The sequence below is a fragment of the Rhamphochromis longiceps genome, linkage group LG19, assembly GCF_057381845.1.
Source record: "Rhamphochromis longiceps isolate RC_006_pf linkage group LG19, R_longiceps_female_GT1.1, whole genome shotgun sequence".
Taxonomy (NCBI): domain Eukaryota; kingdom Metazoa; phylum Chordata; class Actinopteri; order Cichliformes; family Cichlidae; genus Rhamphochromis; species Rhamphochromis longiceps.
The window spans coordinates 24749678-24763725 of record NC_140575.1 but is presented as its reverse complement, the minus strand read 5'-3'; the positions used below and the strand labels follow the sequence as shown (position 1 = coordinate 24763725).

Below are 14048 nucleotides of genomic sequence, written 5' to 3'. Positions count from 1 at the left end.
TACTGAATGCAAGTATTCACACAGACTATCAGATGAGATGCCACGTTCTAAATTTGGACCTGGGTAATAAAGACGATGGTGAAGTTTTAGATGATAATCAGTGTTTGTCCTTTTTTAACTCATTTATCTAAATTTAGTCATCTTTTGTCTACTACATGAAGAAGTGTGCTTGAGGACCACTTCAGAACCTCATTTTCTGAAACACACTTCAGCTAAGTTTACGGTTTTTCCCACTACTTTCATGTTTTTATGAAAGCAAAGCTTTAGCAAACCCAAGACATGGTATTGGTATGGACCAGTGGTGCCACCTAATGGTTACTTTTGCACATTAGAAAGCAGGTTTTCGGTGCTTTTGGATCCTTAGCTCCCATCTGTGTGCATCTGGGTACCCAAATTTTACCCCTCCCTTCCCTGGAGACAGAAAAGGGGCTTTAAGTTATGTTCTTTAAAACAAACAGATTAGCTGGTCAAACACAAAAACAAAAACTTGACATCAAATCTGAGTACCAAACTATATTTATTGTATACAGTAGTAAAAGACCACAAATAATGTACAAATCAGTAGAGAAAACATAACATGACAAGACCTGGTCCCCGTTCTTCGTACTTTACAGTTTAGCTCAGCTGACCTTTGTCCAGCTCACTGGGTTCTTGAAATGCGAGCGGAAGGCTGCTTGTTGGCATCGTAAAGTGTGCTCTTACTTTGTGTGACGAAAGCTGGAATCATGATTGCTGACTGGCTTGTGCAGATGCATGTCGCACAAACACTCAACATTTCTCTGTGCAATACAATATTGACAGATGCTTACTGATGGCTGTGCAAGGAAATAAGGTTTCATTTCTCAGTACTGGCACCAACTCTTAACTATTCATATAAAAGATGAAAAACATTTACTGTAGTAGCTGAAAGTGTTCAGACAGTTTTTAAAGCACGTATTAAAACCTACATTTTGTTGCAGTGTGTTTTTAACTTTGAAAGGTGCAACCTTTTCTAATAACTTGAATCCAACTAACTTCAAAAAAGCTGGGTTTTTCTTTTCAGGATTTGAGCTTAATGAACCGTGGCTGAACTGGGGGGAGGAAAGGGGGAAAAAAGAAATCCTAGCTCATTTCAGACTATTTACATTCAAAGATAATTTGGTTACCCACATACGAAGAACGGGGCCCTGTAGGTACAGAACACTTGTCTCCCAAACTCCAATGGCTGACCTCCTGATATGAAACGAACTGCATGCTTCACTCTCCAGAATGTAAAAATAGTGAAAGACGCTCATCACCACTTGAAAGACTGCCACTGTAACAACACACAAGCAGACAGCATCTCAGCAGCTGGCACAGTAGTGAAAAGTGTCATTGGTGTCTTTTAGCAAAGACAGTCCAACTTTTGCTGGATACCCTTGCTCAAACTTGAACCTGCTCCTCTTCAAAGCACATCTAAAACTCAGTGTTCCCGTTGGCCTACTTGTGCTAGGGCAATACAGGGGATGAGACACCTGACCTAAAAAAAAACAAAAAACATTCAGGAACCTTTCAGTTATTCCCACTCACAGTCCACCCTCTACAACAAGCAGACCTGCTTTTGAGATCATCACAAGGACCGGTCACTAGCCCACTTTGGAAAAAACAGAACCAAAAAGAAAAATGTTATGTATTTTGCACCAAGAGATTCTTTACACAATCAAACGCCGACCAGCTTACACCGTGGATGCACTTCTGTGATATAGATGAATTCTTTCCCCTGAAACAAGCATTTCTGCATAAGCATATATCCATCTGTACCGCAGACACCCACAGTCACTCACTGAGTAGCCATCTAAGAGGAAGCAAACACTGATGCAATATAAATGCCTTTAAATGTGACAGTTTTCACCTTGAAGTTGGCTTTTTAAAGAGAAGCACGTCAAATATGAAGCAGACGTTCTGTTTTTGGAGTATTGGTCCAAGTCCCACAACATTTATCTAACACCCATTCTGATACTGCTGTACAGGAGGGGGAAAAAAATGTCGACCATATGCCCCATGGGTGTTAATGTTTAAAATAACAGACGAAAAAACTAAAATTAACATTTACAAAAGAAAAGAAACATTGCAGAAGCACCTAAAATGCAAAGAATTAAAATTCATTTAACAAAACAAAAACAAACAAAAAAACGAGTCACCATTCAGACAACAAACACACAGAAAAGCAATGTGAAATGGGAAGCATGTGTGTATTATGTTCAGATAGTGCTTCCACTTCAAACCATTTTTATGCCCACTGACAGTGACCCCTGGACAAAACACTTGCAGAGCCTCGCATTCAACCCTGATGGATGAAAACAGTGACAAACTACTGGATACTAAGCTTTCACTGCACAGTGAACCAAAAGCAGTGACAAACCAGGAACAGCTGTGATGAGTTGTTGGTCCAATCACAGCCAGCGGTGCCAGAAGGAAATCTGTGTCCTGATTGGCCAGCAGAGAGACTGTTGACACACAAAAGTTCAGTCCTGACTGAGACAGCACATAAACAGCCAACGAGGCCCCCCGCCAACACCTGACGAAAACCATGACAGACATCTTTAAACTGAAAGAATAATAATAATAATAATAATAATAATAATAATAATATGAGGGGAGTGGTGGGGAAGGGATGGACAGTGAGATGGTTGAGGGCGTTGTCTGAGGGTGGCCGTCAATGAGGTGGGTAGGGCTTAGCAATGGCCGCCTGTCTGCTGCTGGAAAACATCTATGGTGTCTTCATCTTCCATTTCCAGCTGAGAAAAAGATGTTCCATATATTAATTATTTTACAGTATTGCAAACATATTCAATTTATTTAGGGGACAAGTGCGCTGTAATCTTAAAGAAACTGAATGTGTTTCAATAATGGTTACAAGTGCATAATAATCATACCTGTGCAGGCGTATCCGTCTCATTGATCGGCTGGCCATCAAACCTGAACCTGATCTGCCTTATTGAGAGACCCTGCAGATGAAGATGCCGCCTTTCCGTTAAAAGAACAGCAAAGTTAAGTGTGCATGTAATCATGCTGCTTAAGAACTTACAGCAGCTTACCTGTCGTTCACAGTATGCCTTCATTAGTTTACTGAGAGGTGTGTGCCTTTTTATTTTAAACTGAACCACCGACCCATCCTGCCCTGCAACCTTGAGGTTGATGTGGTCATTCTCAGTCTTTACTCCTTCCTGTAGAAACACAATGGTTTAACACTTGATAAACAAATGGATTAGCAACCACAGTAATGGATAGTACGTATACGTTTTCTTTAAAGCGACATCCACAATACTGTTAGCCTTGCTAGCTCAGACATACAGAAAGTAAACTAATAGGTATATAATCCCACAATTTTAACAGCCGTGTCACAAAACACAGATGTGACTTGTGTTGAATTACTGCCATACTATTCAGTTGATGCTTTGATTAAAACAAAACGTACATTGGAGCTCAATAACACAGACATGCTACCATATGCGTTCACACAAGGCACTCACAGGCGCTAACGTTAGCATCATTAGCTCCGGGCTAGGCTCAGAACCACTGGCGAGTTTAGCTACCGGCTAACGCTGCTAGCAGTTTTGTTATGAAGTATTGTGGTACAACAAGCAGCACAACGAAAAAATTAAAACAAATAAAATAAAAACTACCAGAATACCATAGTCACATCAGTTTTTAAGGCGGTGCGTCACCTCCATTTGCGCTCTTCTGCCACTGCTGCAGTTGCGGCATTTGCGGCGTTGCGGACATAGCGTGGTCCCGTTTCGACAAAGAAAAAAATCCGCAAATAACAATCATGGTGTAATTGACATTCCTGCTCCCAACCTTTTAGACCCCAATTAGCGGGACAACATCCCTCCCAAACTCACCTACAGTGAGCTGTGTGAGCGCATATAGACGCACATATGAATGTGCGGGTACTCATTCATTTGCGAAACAAACACTGCGCCGATTTAGAGAAACGTGCAAACCAGGCCATTTTTAGATTGCACATATAAGCGACGGTTTCGCAGGAGCTCGCCTCAGCCATCATAACAAGCAAGCAGTTATATAAACCTCTATATATTACCTTTGGCTTTTCCTCTGACATCTCGGCAGGATTTCGCGTTGCAGTTTACAGAATAATCTGCTAGTTCGGCTTTATTTGTCTTTCTGCCGCTTTCTGTCCTCTCCTCTGCCCTGCTAACGGGTGCGCGCTTCAGACCGTTGCTGCAAATAAGCCATTGGCCCTTAAAACACCACGTGGTTGCCAAATCGCGGGAGCGCGCGTCTATGCAAAAAAAACTCGATCACGCGAGGAATCTATATGAAAATCTCTTATTGTGCGCACAAATTAAACCAAATAACGAGCCACCTGTAAGTGGTAGCTATTGAAGTTCTGTAGTTTAATTTCCATTCATTTAAAATGTTTTGTTTCCATCTTAGTTTAGTTTAGACCAGACTTCAGAATTGGTTAAGCTCTTTAATGTTTAAATATCCTAGTGTATTATTATTGTCATTTTTAATAATACTTTGACTCTTTTAATTTAATTATATGTTTTAAGAAGTTCAGAAATACAGTAGTGGTCAGAAGTTCTTATACACTCATTATGGGCATGAAAGTCATGATAATTTGGGGCTTTTAATAATTTCTTTGAACTGTTCTTTTTCCAGTCAGGAATGATTAATTTACAGTATGTATCAATCTGATGCACAACTTTGAATTTATTTGGGATTTTCTTCAATCCACACAGGGTCAAAAGCAGAAATACAGACTCAAATATAGACATCAAATCACTTAATTCCCTTAATAAGTGCTATTCAATGTTCTACAATATCTATCAGTTTAACAAGGTGAAGGCCTGTTTACTTTTTGTTAGTGATCATGTTTGAATGCAACTGGTAGTTTCTTCTTTCCAAAAGGTGAGCAGACATCATATTAAACCCTATGGATTAAGAATGTAACTTGTGTTCATATGTGTGAAGGCAGCAAGTGAAGACTATTAGCAATATAGTGTATACACTTGAGCCTGTATGTGTACTTTTGACACTGCGTGGATTAGATAAAATCCAAAATAATACTGATGATGCCATAGCCCTGACACTACACACTGCCCTGTCACACCTGGAGAAGAGAGACACGTATGTGAGAATGCTGTTTGTAGATTACAGCTCAGCATTCAATACCATCGTTCCCTCGAAGCTGGACAGGAAACTGCAGGATCTAGGACTGAGCAGCTCCCTCTGCAGCTGGATCCTTAGCTTCCTGTCTGACAGACGCCAAGTGGTCAGACTGGGCAGCATCACCTCATCCCCCATCACACTGAACACTGGTGCTCCACAGGGGTGTGTACTGAGCCCTCTCCTATACTCACTCTACACCTACGACTGCACAGCCACTAACAGCTCCAACATCATTGTGAAGTTTGCGGACGACACTACAGTGGTGGGTCTTATCACCAATGGTGATGAGACGGCTTACAGGGAGGAGGTCAGCGCCCTGACCCACTGGTGTCAAGACAACCATCTCACCCTCAACGTCGCAAAGACAAAGGAGTTGATAGTGGACTTCCGGAGGTGCAGAGAAGTACACACCCCCATCACCATCAGCGGCGCTGCTGTGGAGAGAGTGAGCAGCTTCCGGTTCCTTGGTGTACATCTGGCTGAGGATCTTACATGGTCAGTACACACAAACAAAACAGTGAAGAAGGCGCAGCAGCGCCTCTTCTTTCTCAGGAGACTGAAAAGATTCGGCATGAGCCCCCGCATCCTCAGGACCTTCTATCACTGTGCCATTGAGAGCATCCTCACTGGATGCATCACCACCTGGTATGGCAACAGCACCGCCTACAACTGCAAAGCTCTCCAGCGAGTAGTGCGGTGCTCTGAACGGATAATTGGAGGTGAGCTTCCCTCCCTCCAAGACATCTACAGGAAGCGGTGCCTGAGGAAAGCGAGGAGGATCATCAAGGACTCCAGTCACCCCAGCCATAAACTGTTCAGACTACTTCCATCAGGAAGGAGGTTCTGCAGCATCCGGTCCCGTACCAGCAGACTGAGAGACAGCTTCTTCCACCAGGCCATCAGACTGCTGAACACGTCATAGACACCTCAGCTTCACTACTGGAACTTTAACATTATGCACTCCATACTGTACAGTAATGCCACTGTTTTGCACATGTCTCAACTCTGTATATTTTTATATATTTTATTTATTGTTTACTCTATTTAATTTGTAAAATATGTGTACACACACACACACACACGTAGAAAAATATTTAGTATACACATCCAGAAATGCATATACTATTATATATTGCACATATATTTATTAGTTTCAGATGTAGCCATTCTTGTATTTTGCTTGTTTACATTATTGTATTTTGCACAACTCTGTTGCTTGTGAAGCTCGCACACAAGAATTTCACTCACATGTGCTGTACCAATGTACCTGCACATGTGATGTGACAATAAAAGTGATTTGATTTGATTTGATTAAAGAAAGGGGCAATGTGTGGGGCAATGTGGGAAGTACTGGTAACGTTGGTATAGCAAATTTTTATATGTTTAACATTAAAAACATAAAAACTATGCAAGTCCCTCACTGGTTTGGCATTGGTTCCCAGCTTCCTGGCAAAGTAAATACAACACAGTGTCTGTGAAGGTTCTCAGTCATCCAGGTCATCGTAGTCAAAGGAGCTTGCAAAGAAAAGCGTCTGGACTTCTTTAAGTTAGTTGAAGACGTTTCACCTCTCATCCGAGAAGCTTCTTCAGTTCTAAGGTCAAATGGTGGAGAGTCCCAGATATAAACCTAGTGGGAGTGTCCCCCCACAGAGGGACAAAAGGACCCACTGATGATCCTCTAAACTCACCCGAAACTCTGGTTGATTGGGACCCACACCCAGTTTCACACCTTGGCTCAGGCGATTAGAGGATCATCAGGGGGTCCTTTTGTCCCTCCGTGGGGGGTTGCTCCCACTAGGTTTATATCTGGGACTCTCCACCATTTGACCTTAGAACTGAAGAAGCTTCTCGGATGAGAGGTGAAACGTCTTCAACTAACTTAAAGAAGTCCAGACGCTTTTCTTTGCAAGCTCCTTTGACTAAATACAACACAGATAAATAGAAACTGAAGTTTATTTTATGGTCTAACCTTTAACTCTCATTTCATCTCATTTTCTCTGCTTATCTTGTTTGGCATCAGTACTGATGCATCCATAGTTCACATTTCTTTATGAGCTGTGCTGACTAATATGTGGGACATTGAGTCAACTAGTGCATGCCCATGCTACAGTGTAATTGTCCCTTTTGACAGCAAAATCATGGCCTTACTTTAACCCACTTACTTGGTATATATGTGTTACTAATAAGTCCTTTAGTTACAGGTAGTCTCACTGCGATGGAGATCTTTTTCAAGAGGGAAAGGAGTACCAAAAAATCCCCTAAAACATACAAGAGCACTCACAAAATCTAGTGTAATAAATCTAGTGTAGTATATTAATCTTTTTGTGTTTTTGCGTTTTGAAGTTATATAATCTTGTACTGAAAAAATAATGTTTTAAAGAGCTCAAACAAAGAAAGTGCTTATATCCCCCAATGACTAATATATCACTTTAAGGAGATGATCCAATGGAAACTAAAGCTTTTTCCTAATTTGTGTGACCCTGAACTTTAACCTATGGCCTTGAAGATATTCTAAAATATATACCAAACATAAATACCACATTACAGTGGTGTATTTGATTATTTTTACCCATATGACTGGAGCAGAATTAACTGAAATCTTTGGCTTCTATAAGCAGAAAAAGAGATTTTAAGTCAAAGTTAAGTTTAAGTTAAATTCGTGCAGTCTGTGACTTTGTGACTTTATGGTGTCATTGTGATGTCGAATTGAAAAAACAAGAGCATTCGGAGAGTGCAACTCACCCTGAAGGGCAAGGACTATACTTTTTTTTACTATACTAAAAAAAATAGATGTTTTATGATGTTTTTATTATAACATGCTGACATCAGCCTGCTTTTATTACAGTGCAGCAACCTCAGCCTGCTTTTATAAAGACATAATGCCTGACCTTTGACCTATGACCTTGAAGCATTGAATACTAAAATAGTCTGTTTTATTATCTTTACCTATATGATTGCAACACAACTGACTAAAATTTCTGGCTTCTATAAGCTAAAAAACCTTGAGATTTAAAAATATTTTCATTTTCAGTGCGTGATTTTGCAAATCTTTATGCTGTCACTGTAACACTGTAGGGCATGGTATTTGGGGGAGGGCCGGGGTGGGGTGGTAGGTTGTACAGCTCTCAATGGCCTTTTATATGATATATTACTCGATATTGTTTTTTTGAAAAACTTTTCTGGGTCAACTTTACCTTTGCGTGCTGACAATGAAGGTCAAGGTCAAATGCTTAGCTAACCTAGGCTTGCATATTTTTGTAAAGACAATCCATTAAAAAAAATAAGGTAATATGAAGAGCAATATAAAGATTTTATTGATTTTGGCATAACCTTGACCTGATTTTCTTGTAAATTAAATCAGCTCCGGCTGTTACTGGCATACCATCACACAAAATATGAAAATGATACCTTGAAAACTGTGGAGTCAAGATTGCTAACAAACAGACAAACAAACAAACAGAACCATGACACCACCAGGAGAAAAATCCAGACAGACACTTAACATGAAATCAAAAAATGCAGTTTCACAATTTTTGTTTTCTTTGTAGCTCATTTCATAGGCAGCAAGGTATTCAAATCCAGTTTCTCCAAGACCAGTGTGAATGGGAGGTGCAGCTAAAATGTCTTTCAGCCTTCTAAATAAATAAATCCCACTCCTTCATATAAGATACAACGGTGAGTAAGTGTGATACACAGGATCAAGAGGCTTCTGGGGAGACGGAGAAGCATACATATAAACACTGTCACCATAATCAGACGCAGACAAAACTCTGGATGTTCACTGTGTACAGTGATGGTAATTCAGAATGCACCTGTCCCTCCTCAAAAGCAGACTCGTGAAAATTCCACACAGGTGCTGGAAAGCCGAGTCCATTTGTCTTTCGGGAAGCATTGAGCACTTGCAGTCTATAATGTTCACGGCGCCATGGTCTGTCGTTTTCTGACGGCCTTTCTCTGTCCACGCTGGTTTCTCGCAGTCTGCGCAAAGCTTGTGCGGACCGGTCATGGTCCAAGCGATGCACCTTTTCCTCACTGGTTTCGCGCAGTCTCCGTGAAGCCTGAGCCAGTCGATTATTTTGTAGGCGATGCTCCCTCTCCGAACTGGTTCCCTTTCAGTCGATTCACTCGGTACAACACATAAGTATGGGATATCACGCCCTCGCGTGTCCTGGCTGAAGAAACCTTTATTCACGCCTTTACGGCAGATGACGTGTGATGACACGCGCAAGGCCCCGCCCGCACATATAGCCGCTGCCATCACCGTCATCCCTCAGTTCTTACGCTCTTCACCTCGCTGAGAACACCTCTGCTGAGTTGGGCTAGCTAGCTACTGCTAGTTAGCTCCGTTGTCTGCCAACTTGAACCTAGCTTAACTGCCCCTGTTGGTGTTAGCCTCCACCGCCCAGCTGGTGCGTAGGCTGCCCGCGGAGCGCTATTTTCAAGTTTTTCTTGTGCAGCGTTTCGCTTTGCGTTTTGGGAATGGACCCCAAACCGAAGCGAGCAAAGCAGAAATCTTCTGTTCGCCCCTGTCCTCAGGGATGTGGTTTCTCTTTGCACGACAGCGACCAGCACGATGCCTGCCCTGTCTGCCTGGGGATCGTCCACGCTAGGAGAGCGTTGACGGAGCCCGAAGCTTGTGCGTTTTGTCGCCAGCTCCGACGCTCGACCCTGGAAAGACGGGTGACGTTTGTGGAAAGAGTGCTGGGACGCTCGGCTGTCGCACGGCATGACCCTCTTCTTTCCGAGTCTGGAGCCCCGGCTTCGTCCGAGTCCGAAGACGAAAATTTTCAGGTCGATGTCCCCGCGATTAGCTGGGCTGACCACATGGAATACGTTGACGGGTTAGCCGATGACGGACCGGAACCATGCAGGAGCGCTGACGGGCTTCAGCCTGGGTTGAAGCCCGCCAGCGCTCCCCAGGAAGACGATGACGTGCTGGACATCGGCCTGGATATCCATGGTTTGTCGGAGGATGAGCAGGAGAGCTCATTGTCGACCCAATATGCCGCCGCTGCTGCGCCGGTCGGCCACGATGACACCTCTCTTTTCTCCCTGTTTCGCCGTGCCGCTGAGAAGCTGCAGGTGGACTGGCCCTCTCCTCCACCAGCTCGGAAGCCGTCGCGGTTTGCGGGTTTTTTCCTTCCACCGGAGCCCGCAACGGCCAAAAACTGCCTCCCCATGTTCCCAGACTTTCTCTGCGAGCTAACAGCGTCATGGGACAAACCTCTGTCTACCCGCGTCACTGTGCCCGGCTATGGACAGTACATGGAATTGGACGGCGCCGAGGGAGCTGGTTTAGCTAACCCACCCCCTATGGAGCCGTCTCTGGCTGCTTATCTGGCCCCGTCCCATAACCATGGTGTCGGTGGCCCCGCAACTCTGCCGTCCAAGCACTGCAGATTCTCGGCCTCGCAGCTGGAGAAGATTTATCGGGCTCAGGCCGGCACCGCTCGAGCCATGAGTTCCGTCACCATGCTCCAGACGTACCAAGCAATGTGCCTGGCGGAGCTTGGATCGCTGGTTCCGGAGGACAGCCCGCTGTCACCTCTTCTTAACGAGGTTAGAGTCACCACGGATTACATCCTCCGTGCGTCTCGCTGTGCAGCGCTCTCCCTGGGCAGAGGGATGGCTTCGACAGTGGTGGCGCAGAGGCACCTGTGGCTGACCCTCTCCGACGTCCCTGATAGAGACAGAGCTGTGTATCTGGACGCACCAGTGTCTGCGGCTGGGTTATTCGGACATTCACTTGAAGCCATTCAGGCTAGATTCGATCTGAGGAAGAAGCAGACGGAAGCTCTGCGCGACATCATCCCCAGACGCCAGCCCCAGCCCAAGCCCACTGCTAGCTCTCACAGGCCCGCCGCTCCTCTGACAGCTGGCAAGAGACCGGCGCCCACTGCTGGAGTGGGAGGGCCGCCGGCGAGAGCACGTACTCCGGCCCGAGCTCCACGCCAGTCGGCCTGGGGCAAAGGCCCTCCCCCGGGCCCCCGACGGGACCCGACGCCCAGGAGGAAGAAGCCTCAGCCCTCCTAGCTGTGATTGCGAGTGGGGAAGGGATCCGGCAGCAGGGAGACGCTGCTCTTACCCCTCTGTTGCCGCACAAGAGGTGCCGCTTAAGTTCTGTTCAGGTTGTCAGCCCCAGAAGGCGCTGCACTTCCCTATCGCGGTCTCCCAAGCACATAACCCCTGCACACGGTTCAGAGGTGTTGAATGTTCAAGCGACCACATCGAGTGTTCCCGCTGTTTTTCATTGTTATGCCCCGGAAAAGGTGCACCCAACAAAATGTATAAATGTACATGTTCCCATGTTGCAATCAATAAAGAGTGTTGTTTACTCTCAAACAATCTCAAATGCTCAACCTGCAGGCGAAATGAGCCAGGTCAGGCAGGGGATGCAGTCCCCTGCAGACACACTGGGGGGCGACGGCGCCCCGCCGTCAGTGCTGCAGGCCAGCCGGCTGGCTGCTCACTTCCCTCAGTGGCGCGCTTGCGCCCCCTCTCCGTGGGTGCTGCAAACCGTTGCCATGGGTTACCGGTTGCAGTTCCGGGTCAAGCCGCCTCGTTTCCAAAGAGTCGTGAACACGATTGTCAACCCCGAGGCAGCCTTGGTACTCAGAGAGGAAATACAGGCGCTATTACAGAAGAGAGCAATACGGGTGGTCCCCGCTTCGGAGACGGACAAAGGTTGGTACAGCCGTTATTTTGTCATTCCGAAGAAAGGGGGAGGGCTTCGTCCCATCCTCGACCTGCGAGTCTTGAACACGTACCTGCGAACGTACAGGTTCAAGATGCTAACACACAGACAGCTCCTGAGTGCAGTCGGCCCGGGAGATTGGTTTGCGACAATCGATCTAACAGATGCTTATTTTCATGTCGCTATACACCCGAAACACAGGCAGTTTCTGAGGTTTGCATTCGAGGGCGTAGCCTACGAATACCTAGTGCTGCCGTTCGGGCTGTCGCTCGCTCCCCGCACCTTTACGAAATGTGCCGAGGCAGCGCTAGCGCCCCTCAGGAAGAGGGGCATCCGCATCTTGGCCTACCTGGACGACTGGGCTCTCGTGGCTTGCTCCAGAGAACAGGCGGAGACGCAGCTGTCGCGGGTTCTGTCACACATTCAGACACTGGGGTTCTCTGTGAACTTTCAGAAGAGCTCGCTAATCCCAGGTCAACAGATCGCTTTTCTCGGTCTGGAAATATGCTCTCTTTCCAGCCGCGCACGGTTGTCAGAGCACAGAGTGGCCGCGTTTCATCGCTGCCTCGCTCAATTTCAGCTGGGACGCAGACTGCGTTTCCAGACGATATTGCGCTTGTTGGGCATGATGGCATCTATGATCGCCGTAGTGCCGCTTGGGCTGTTGAAAATGAGAGCGTTTCAACGCTGGACTCTCTCTCACCGTTTGTGTGCTTCGCGTCACCTCCGGAGGAGGCTGCCGGTAACTGCGTCTTGCATGCTAGCTCTCCGTCCTTGGAGGGAGCCCGGGCTACTGCACCAGGGCTCTCGGATTGGGAGGGTGTTGTTTCGCAAGGTGGTGTCCACAGATGCTTCCCTAAGTGGGTGGGGAGCGCTGTGCGAGGGTGCGTCAGTGAGAGGGATCTGGTCCGCGGCTCAGCGCCAGCTGCACATCAACCACTTAGAGCTGTTAGCAGTGTTCTTAGCTCTAAAGCGTTTCCGTCCAGTCCTGCAGGGCCAGCATGTCTTAGTCAGGACGGACAATTCAACAGTGGTGTCTTATATAAACAGGCAGGGAGGAACACGCTCTCTTCCCCTGTTGCAGCTGTCTCGCTCTCTGCTGTTATGGTGCAGTGTTCATTTTCTGACTCTAAGAGCCACCCATGTCCCGGGCCACCTGAACCTGGGGCCGGACCTTCTCTCCAGGGGGGGTCCTCTGGTGAGAGAATGGAGGTTACACCCTTCAATAGTGGCTCAGATTTGGGATCTATTTGGCGAGGCGCAAATAGATCTTTTTGCTTCCAGGGTGAATGCTCACTGCCCCCTGTACTTCTCCATAATCGACCACGATGCACCCTTGGGCTTGGACGCGCTAGCGCACCAATGGCCAGACGTGCTCCTGTATGCATTTCCCCCAGTGGAAATGATATCTCCAATTCTGGAGAGGGTGCGTCGGCATTCCCTCTCTCTGATCCTGGTGGCCCCTTGGTGGCCCGCGAAGTCGTGGTATGCAGAAATAATCAGCCTGCTTGCAGCAAGTCCTTGGCAGCTTCCTCTCCGCAGGGATCTCCTCTCTCAGGCGGGGGGGGAAGTGTTTCATCCGCGCCCGGATCTGTGGCACCTTCATGCTTACCTGCTGAGAGGTTAAACTTGGTTGCTAAGGGTCTGCCACCTAGTGTGGTAGCGACGATTCAGAGCGCCAGGGCCTCGTCTACTAGAGGCTTGTACGCTTACAAATGGCGAGCCTTCGAGCGATGGTGCCAGGACCGCCACACTCTCCCATTTCAGTGCTCTATTGTGGATGTTTTGACATTCCTGCAGGAGCTGTTGGATAAAGGCCTTTCGTTTTCGACGATCAAGGTTTATTTAGCGGCTATATCTGCTTGTCATATCGGTTTTGACGGGGTGACACCAGGTGCGCATCCCCTCGCCGTGCGTTTTCTGAAAGGGGTTCGCCGGCTGAGGCCCGTGCTTAAGTCCAGTGTCCCGGCTTGGGACTTGTCTTTGGTGCTGGAGGCCCTTTGTGGCCCTCCGTTTGAACCCGTTGAGTCGGTAGATATGAAACTTCTTTCGTATAAGACCGCATTACTTCTCGCTTTGGCCTCGGCGAAGCGAGTGGGGGACCTTCATGCGCTGTCTGTGCATCCTACCTGCACACAGTTTTCTCCTGATGGCCGCAAGGTCGTATTGCGTCCGAATGCCGCCTATCTTCCCAAGG

At 46.6% G+C, this 14048-nt stretch overlaps 1 protein-coding gene across 2 annotated transcripts; it reads right to left on the bottom strand.

Annotated features, from left to right (window-relative positions):
• Positions 1-498: 498 nt before the first annotated feature.
• Positions 499-4221, bottom strand: sumo3a (small ubiquitin like modifier 3a). Of its 2 annotated transcripts, XM_085391374.1 has the most exons (4): positions 4064-4221; positions 3057-3185; positions 2895-2966; positions 499-2756 (listed from the first exon to the last, which is right to left on the bottom strand). In XM_085391374.1, the coding sequence occupies exons 1-4, from the start codon at positions 4082-4084 to the stop codon at positions 2694-2696; spliced, it is 285 nt and encodes a 94-aa protein (XP_085247500.1). In that variant the 5' UTR covers positions 4085-4221; the 3' UTR covers positions 499-2693. The 2 variants fall into 2 exon arrangements, with proteins under 2 accessions (XP_085247500.1, XP_085247499.1); XM_085391373.1 differs by having other exon boundaries at positions 2895-3185.
• Between the last annotated feature and the right edge of the window lie 9827 nt (positions 4222-14048).

What these genes read in the sequence shown, in the direction of transcription:
- sumo3a (XM_085391373.1), bottom strand. Translation starts at nt 4,084, where the DNA reads ATGTCAGAGGAAAAGCCAAAG. An exon ending in TGTCAGAGGAAAAGCCAAAG is followed by an intron (nt 3,186 to 4,063) that starts GTAATATATAGA and finishes GTGTTTCTACAG; the next exon opens with GAAGGAGTAAAGACTGAGAA. An exon ending in AGACGGATACGCCTGCACAG is followed by an intron (nt 2,757 to 2,894) that starts GTATGATTATTA and finishes TCTTTTTCTCAG; the next exon opens with CTGGAAATGGAAGATGAAGA.